This window comes from Cryptotermes secundus, unplaced genomic scaffold, assembly GCF_002891405.2.
Source record: "Cryptotermes secundus unplaced genomic scaffold, Csec_1.0 scaffold1251, whole genome shotgun sequence".
Lineage (NCBI taxonomy): Eukaryota > Metazoa > Arthropoda > Insecta > Blattodea > Kalotermitidae > Cryptotermes > Cryptotermes secundus.
This window is the reverse complement of record NW_019721527.1, coordinates 693,314-701,956: the sequence shown is the minus strand read 5'-3', so window position 1 is coordinate 701,956 and position 8,643 is coordinate 693,314. Positions and strand designations below refer to the sequence as shown.

The window sequence follows — 8,643 nt, the reverse complement described above, 5'->3', positions numbered from 1 at the left end:
TCTATATATTATATTTAACAGTTTGTTTTTATTTAATATTAATAAAGTATGTTCTCACTTGCATATGATTTGTTATTTATTTATTAAAAATATAAGTAAACTGCATATCTGGTAAAGCTTCTAAGCTAAAAGCAGGCTAGGTAAGGAGATATTACTTGTTATTTTAGTCTGGTAAATTTCCTGTCAAATTACAACTGAGATTAGACAGGTAACATACTAAGCAAGTTTTTGCATCAGTCATGTATGTCTACAAGTATCTGATTGATTTCAGTCAGGTTATGACATGGCTGAGGGTTTTTGTGTTTCCTCAAGTCATTTCAGGCAGTATCAGAATACTATGTTGAAATAAGGCAGGTGTTTCCTCATCTGCCTTCTGTATATCAGCACAGCCTCTGCAGCTGAATAATTATCGAATCTCTAACAGCATTATAGGCTTAGGTTTGCTGCAGCAGGAAAGAGTATGTGTCCATTGTGTATTAGGGTTGAAGTCTACTAGGGCTGTGTAATTTAATATTCTCGTAAAGGGACTACTGTCATCTGGTATGTGACTCCGTGCAGTTTGGTAGATGATTGTGTGTTTCTGTGGAACCTCTTATTATCCTGAACATGGAGCAACAGGTAACTCAGAAACGGAAGTATTTATTAAACTACATGGTGTGTTATCCCAAACGACAGTAAGGTCAAATTATATTTGTTCAGGGTAGGACAGGCAATAGGAAGACTGGACATGATCATGAAAATAAACAAAGTGAAACCTTTAGAAAGACATTGGGTCACTTGAGCCATGCACTTGCGGAAGAGGAACTGGAGTGGTGACGTAGCTATGGCACACAGGATTTTTCAAATATTAAATTACTCAGGATTTAAATGAATCACTTATATCAATCTGTGTCGTGTCATGGAGAACTGATCAGCGTATTGCTAAGCTCAATTACAGTACCTGATGGAAAATGGAACCATAGGATAGGCTAAATAAAATCTTGGTTAGGTCAGTGTTTGTGTAAATTTGTTGTGGACAAGTCACAGCCCAAGTGTTCTTGCCCCGCCCCCGTTTCCTGGAATATACAAAATACAGTGTTTGAGAAAGGCGTGAAAAAAAAGAATCATATACAGAAAATTATTTTCCTTACAGAAGTGGTCTCACAGTTGAGTTGCACTTTCCTTTGAATGTCCAGCTCATCCATTCAACATGAAATCAGGAAGGGATTGTTACTATTGTTACTTCCTATGCAACGGTCTGTTCTAGCGTTTCCATAGAAATGACTCTTCTGGATTGCAAACACGTTACAATATCATTTGTAAAGCTGTTAATTCTTAGTTATTTTAATTCATTAACATCCAGTGTGATTTTTCAATACTTTGGCATAATTTTTTTATTTAAGAAGTTCTGAGAAGAACTGTTCACATACTTTCCTTTGATATGACACAGACTGCATAGAAAACGATGCCTCCAACAGTTCATTCTGGGAATGTGTATGTGGAGTTGAATGGAGGGATACACTTAACTGAGCTGTTACATTCCAGCGATAGTAGGAGGAGTTATGAAGCATGATCTTGAGATGGGCTCAGGCATTCAGAAGTCGATATGGCGGTTACACAGACACACAGGATGGAGATTGCATAAGCCTATTTTAGGAAAGTAGGATAATACATGTGAAGTTAAAGGCAAAGTTTTCAAAGTCCTAATTAGGATGCTGTATTACTGTTCCTAATTGTGATAGCTTATGTTTCATTAATTTGTAATATGTATTTAAGTACAATCATAGTTTTTAAGAAAGGAAACCGGATTAAGTGAAAAGGTGTGTCAAGATAAGCAAGATAGCATTGAACACTCATTGCTGTATCTGCCCACATGACTTGTAGCTTGTAGCAGCAAGTACTTGGTCCTGCCCTGCCTGCTTGGAATGTCATTTTGCAGCAGAATTACCTTCTGTGTAACCTGATGTACTTTAAATTCAAGCTCCCCTTTGAATTAATTGTGATTAATTGCTAGTATGTTTATTATACTACTATTTATTCCAAATATAATAATCATAAATCTGTTATGTACAAGACAAAGATAAAATAAAAAATAACAAAGAGTAAGACAGCCTCAGAACCAGAGGTCTCCACCATCATCATCCTCATCTGCCTCTCGCTTTGTGGACTCATTCACGCTTGCAGCAGCTGCACTCATCTCATCATCAGACTCGCTCACTTCAAGGTCATCGTGTATTTTGTCGTGAACAGACACCTGTCCCGACAGTTGTGCGGCACATTGCTGAGGAAGCCCATGATGGAGCAGGAAGTCCGATGGATCATAGTTCGGATCCACATCCATACTTTCCTCTGTTGTGTAAGTAACAAACACAATTGGATACCCGAGTTAAATTTCCTGCCAACTTAAAATCTTAGTTTCTAACAACTGGTGGGCCTGTCAGGTACTGTTCTGCTGTATAAAAGCCACACAGTGAAGCCCTGTCCATTTCGTGGTGCCTGATAATTTGAACATCAGTATGCCACTGCTTATGCATTACTTTGACAGTAACAAGACATCCCACCAGCTGGTTCCTGATCCATAAGTGAGACATGCCTTCAAAGTGGGTTGGTCTAGTGGTATTGCATTAGACTTGTATTTTGGAGGTACTCAGTTCAAATCTTGGCCAGGACAATGGCTATTCTGACTGAGGCGTTTCATGGTTTTCATCGGCCCTCTCCAAGCAAATTCAAGGATAGTACCTTGATTATGCCGTGACTGTTTATTTCCAGATCTTTCCCAATACATTATTTAACATTCATCCAACAATTTGATAGGAGTTTGGATAGTGCAGTTGGTATAGCAACTGGCTACGGGCTAGACAACTGAGGGTCAGAGTTTGAGTCCCAGTAGGGTCAAGCATCTTCTCTTCTCCATGTCATCCAGACTGGCTCTGGGGCCCACCAAGCCTCCTATCCAATGGGTATCGGGGTGAAGTGGCAGGGGCATGATGCTGACCACTCACCACTAACTAGTGCCAAGGTCAAGAAAACGTGGATCTACACATCCACTCCCCCATATGTCTTCATGCCATAGTGCTTAATTAGTTAAGCACAGTGACAACTTTATCCTTTACCTGTCATTTGATGGTACACACGCTCAGATACTGACAGTATCATGAACTAAAGAACATTTATGGCAGAGAAAAGAAGCAACCCTGCTTTAAGTAGTGGGTGGCAACATTTGGGTAGGACAGACTTGGAAATACACTTCACTACTGCTTATACATCTCTTGCCATGCATTGCCACCTGTTGGCTGTTGAATATAATTAATTGCCCCTTCTCTCCATATCTGGAACCCATTCCGTCCATCTTCAGGTTGTGGATGGAGGGAAGTTGCTGTTTAGGAAATGAACAGAGGGCAAACAACCCTTCACATAAAAATGTTCTGTCAAACTTCTGCGAAGGTTCTATGGAGACACTTCATGGAAATCAGCTGCTTGAGAGAAGATAGGGTTGTAGGATGACGGATGGATGGATCTCAGAATCATATCCTAGGGTGGGTGCTTGGCGTTGAATATAAGCAAGTAGTACATCTAAGGTTAAGTCATATTTTCAACTCCTTGTATGGTCAACCTGGTGTCTACCTTTTCAAACTCATTTTACCTGCTAATGAACTTTCAATGTATCACATTTATATGTGGCACGTGAGAAATCTTGCTTCATGCAGCAACTTCGATGTTAATCTTATATTTTCTTTGTGAATTATTTGATGGTGCTGTCAGTAGCAGGAAGTTAACTCAATATAAACTAGAGGGTACTCGACAAATACGCTGGTTGGATTCAGATGAAAATGAAATGAAGATGAAAGTCATAGAATCAGGACCAATGGAGAGCAATTGTAACAGAGGTCAAGATTCCTCATGGACTGTAGCGCCCACAAAAGAGTATGAGTCAGTAGCTAGACTATATGGCGCTGAATGTTAAGATGATAGGTTTATGAACTGTATAGGATTTGGAAGCAACCAGTCATGGCCTAATTGAGGTATTATCTCAGCATTTGCGTGAGGAGTGAGGAAAGCCACGGAAAACCTCAAGCCATCCAAGTACTTCCTGAATAAGAGCCTGGTACCACTAGAACAGCCACCTCATTCTCTAATCCAATGTTTCAGTGACATGTTATGATTTACAAATATGAATATTCTTTTGAGTGCTTTTAGAAACTGGTGTATCAGCCAATATGCCTGTGGATACCTTGTTCATTTGTGACGCTTGATGCTGGAGGGTAATAGCCAATGTTTCCCAACTGAACCATAGCCTCAGCTGCCTGCTGACTGTCATCATCGGGCAAGGCATCAGGGTCACCTTCAGATAGTGCTATGTCATCCCCTTCCTCCTCACTGGAGAACTGCAAATCTGTGAAGTCAAAGGAAACAATTACACCTTTCAGATATCTCATGGTCGTCGGCAGGGGCTGGCAAATATCGGCTCAGTTTACCAGTCAAACAGAAATTCTATTTGCCAGACATTTCTCCATAAGAGAAACCACGTCTACCCACTAACTAAATAACTCCATATGCCAAGTCCTTCTGAGGAACCTAACGGTTGCTCCGCTAGTCAAAATTTCAGCATTTTGTTTATTACTGTGTTCATAAGAGTCCATCACTGGTCCCTGTCTTGAACTGGATGAATCCAGTCTGCACCCTACCACCCAATTTCTTAAAGATCACTTTAATATTATCCTCTCATCTATGGTTAGGTTTTCCTACCAAAACTGTGTATGCATTTGTGTTCTCCCATGTATGTTACATGCCATGTCCATGTCATCATTTGATCATTCTAATAATAATTGGCAAGCAATACAAATTCTGAAGCTCCTCATTATGAAATTTTTTCCATCCTCCTATCATTTTCTCCATCTTAGGTCCAAATATTCTCTTCAGCCCCTTGTTCTCAAACACCATCAGTCTCTAGTCTTCCATTTATGTGAGATGTCTGTCTGAAATGTATGTCCGTTGTTTACGGCGAACACAGCATGTCACATTCGCATGTGCTGGCATGGCATAAGAGATTCCGAGAGGGACGTGTGTCACTGCAAGATGATGCTCACCCAGGACAGGCTCATCATGTCATAACTCCTGATGTTATTACTGCGTGGGATGGTCATATCTGGGCAAACCGATGGATCATCGTAGAAGAAATTAGTCTCTTGATGGGAATAAGTCACAGTTCCATACATGCCATTGTGACAAAACACCTACTGTACCGCAAAATCTGCACATAGTGGGTTCCACATCAACTCAACGGAGGATCAGAAGACTCAGAGAATGGCTGCATCACTGGGTCACTTGCAACAATACCACGAGGAAGAGCATGCTTTTCTGTCCCATATTGCCACTGGGGACGAAACTTGATGCCACCATTTTGAACCTGAGAGCAAACGGCAGAGCCAACAGTGGAAACATGTGAATTCTCCCCCACTGAAGAAATCCAAAGCCATACACACAAGGTACAGTAAAGTGATGATGTTCTTCTGCAACTGCAAGGGCCCTCTGCTTGTCGAATTTCTCGAGCATGGGGCCACAATCAGTGCACAGCGCTATGAAGACACTTTGCAGAAACTGAGACGTGCCATAAAGTCAAAACGCCCTGGAATGCTATCGAACGGCATTATCCTTCTTCATGATAATGCGCGCCCCCACACTGCCAACTCTGTGAGGGATACGCTACAGAGATTTGGTTTGGAAGTGCTTCAACATCCCCCCTTACAGCCCAGATCTCTCCCCATGTGAGCTTCACATTTTTGGAGACCTGAAGACAGACATTCGTGGACATCGGTTTGCATCGGACGAAGACGTGTGTGGCTGGGTAAAGATGTGGTTCCGTAGACAGCCCACAAGCTTTTTCAAGGATGGGATTGACCATCTTATCTCCAGTGGGATATATGTTTTCACAGTTTTGGGGATTACTTTTGAGGTAAGAAATGTTCTTTAACATGTTTTGGCTTCTGACCTTTTTTCATTTGACTGCCCCTCATACATACCAAGACTCATAAAAATTGGTTAAGGCATTCAAAAGTTCATGGTGAGGGATACACATACAGACAGCAAGGTGATCTCATGAACCTACTTTTATGTTTTTAAAATAAGGAAAACAGGCTAAAAAAAGAGCAAGTGGAATGTTAGCGAATAAATTCAAAGATTTTTCTACTCTTCATAGACAAGTCGGTTTGCTGAGTAATGCTAACTGTATAACTGCAACTAACCTTCAGCCAAGACATCTTTCTTCCTCTGCCTAGACGTTCTCTGTGCCATCTCTGCCTCCATGTCTCCCTCTACATCCACGAAGTCAAAGTCATCGAGGTGGGACTTGCCATACATATTGTCCGGTGAACTGGCCTGGCTCTGTAAGAGGCGGCACATGAGAAGTCATTCATAATGTTCCTACTTCAGTCTTTATATTTCACAAAGAGGTCACATGAGTGCACTGTTTGTCTGACACACATAATGTGAGCCCCATCCAGACCGCTTGCTTTAGCAAAGGCTGCATTCTGTTTCTAGTCTTGCTCCTAACAAACACACACCCATGAAAAGGAGTGATGTCTAGGTTTGAAAATTCATCATTTCATCTCAACAGCTTTTGTTATGTCCCATATTCAGGGAATAATTTGTGTACATATACATCACTCAGATTTCTTTTTGCAGATCCATAACAGATATTCTTACAGAAAATTCAATGTATCAGATCAACTATTATAAACACGTGTGACCTATACATGCATACATATGATTATCAGTTGTGTAATGGTTCACTTACCCCCTCTCGAAGATGGTCTGTCTCCACAATGGTATAATTCTCTTCTTCACCTCCGAGCCAAGTTCCAATGGAATCAATCTCGGCTTGTTCGAGAGCACGTTCCTGTACAAGCGAGATACTCCTCTCCAGCTGTGTCAGGTGGTCTCCATACTGAAAGAGTGCCCAGTATTACCAATTCAACAATCAGTGCATGTCATAATGAGTGCAGAAAAGGTTAGCAATTCATGTAGTACAAATATTCACATGACTCTATATCAGCATACGTCCCAGTAATGGTTCTCCTTGGACTATTTTTGGTATTCAACATAATTTGTTCTTCTAGGATTTGAGGTTCTCACTCCAGTGGTTGTGAATAGTTTTACCTTCTTGGATATAACATCTGATATTTCAGAGGAAAGTGTCACCTTCATCTTCACAGTTAAATAATAAGCCAAGCATGAAACCAGCATGAAGCAGGCAGCAAGCAAAATGTAAATTGATTTAATGGCATCATATCCAAGATACAGAACTCTTCAGAATATGTTCTTAGTTATTAAAAACCTTTCTATTTATCTAATTCTGGATTTATCTTGCAGGACACTGTTGTCAAATGGGTGGTACCTCTGCTGATTCAGGAGGTCTCAGATTCAAATCTGTCTGAAGATCAGTTATCGTGACTAAGGTATTCTGTATTTTTCTCAATCCCCCCAGGCAAGCGTAAGGATAGTACCTCTAATTAGGTGACAAAACACTTTCTTCAATATAAATACAATTCATGATTCACAAATTTTCCTATTGATGACAGTTATATAATTCAGCTACTGACAGCATTCTTAAACAAACCATAAATAAACAAAATGGAATAAACTTTATGATACATTTTAGGATCTTATCAGAACTACTACTTGAAATCTGTTATTGGTGCAATTTGTACTTTTTTCATTATTAATTAATTTTCTTTCAGTAACAAAGATGTAGCCTGCTGTCTTATAAAATGCAGTGTACCTGCAGATATTGATTGCACTAGCAGTATTGTTCTCAAACTGTGACATGCAGAACCCTGCTGGTATTACAGAAATGTTTAGTAATACATAACAAATATAATGAGAATTCACCAGTAGGTCACAAAGTAAAAGAAAACATTATACCAAATATTATTTGGATGACCAATGGCCAGGACTGAAGAAAAGAGACCACTTGGAAACTTAGGCATAGATGAGGATGATATTAAAATAGATATTAAATAAGTATGATGGGAGGATGTGGACTGGATTCATCTGGCTCAGAATATGGGCCAGTAGTGGGTTCTGATGTACATAGTAGTGAACCCTGAGGTTCAATAAAAGATGGGAAATGGTTAGCTTCTCAATAAGGCTCTACACAGCATAAAATATTTTACCAGTTAAATCCTATCTATGAAATTGTTTTCTTTCATTCTGATGAGCATTAACAAGATAAAACAAACTCCATGGCTTTGTTTGCAAGTGAACTATACCGACCAAGGGACCGCTGCTTGTTGGCAAAGTTAGTGCCAACTTTAGCGGATAGAGGGTGTCACGTGGTCAATGCAATGAATTCCCATGGCCACTATTTTTCCATTCAAGCAGCTCCTCAATTATCCTCATGAGGCTGAGTGAACCCCATTCCAGACCCACTACTTCTCAGAAAATCCAGCAGCGCTGAGAATCGAACCCGGGACCTCTGGATCTGTAGCCAGGAACTCTGACCACTAGACCACAGAGGCAGTGGTCATTAACAAGTAAAAAAAGTTTATTTAAGCGTTTACATAAAGCAAATAACAAGATGAGAAAAGATAGGCAGATAAAGTTTTATAGAGTTATGGTATCATTCAACTGTATCTGTTTGACTGTTACAGATATGACCACTACTTT

At 40.1% G+C, this 8,643-nt stretch overlaps 1 protein-coding gene across 7 annotated transcripts in view; it reads right to left on the bottom strand.

Annotated features, from left to right (window-relative positions):
- Positions 1-1,972: 1,972 nt before the first annotated feature.
- Positions 1,973-8,643, bottom strand: part of LOC111875561 (transcription initiation factor TFIID subunit 1) — a 59,187-nt gene continuing 52,516 nt past the window's right edge. For all 7 annotated transcript variants that reach the window (XM_023871895.2, XM_023871900.2, XM_023871896.2 and 4 more), the window contains exons 26-29: positions 6,773-6,922; positions 6,222-6,360; positions 4,211-4,372; positions 1,973-2,328 (exon numbers count right to left, since the gene is read on the bottom strand). In XM_023871895.2, coding sequence (XP_023727663.1) covers positions 2,093-2,328; positions 4,211-4,372; positions 6,222-6,360; positions 6,773-6,922 — 687 coding nt within the window. In that variant the 3' untranslated portion in view covers positions 1,973-2,092. The remainder of the gene's footprint in view (positions 2,329-4,210; positions 4,373-6,221; positions 6,361-6,772; positions 6,923-8,643) is intronic.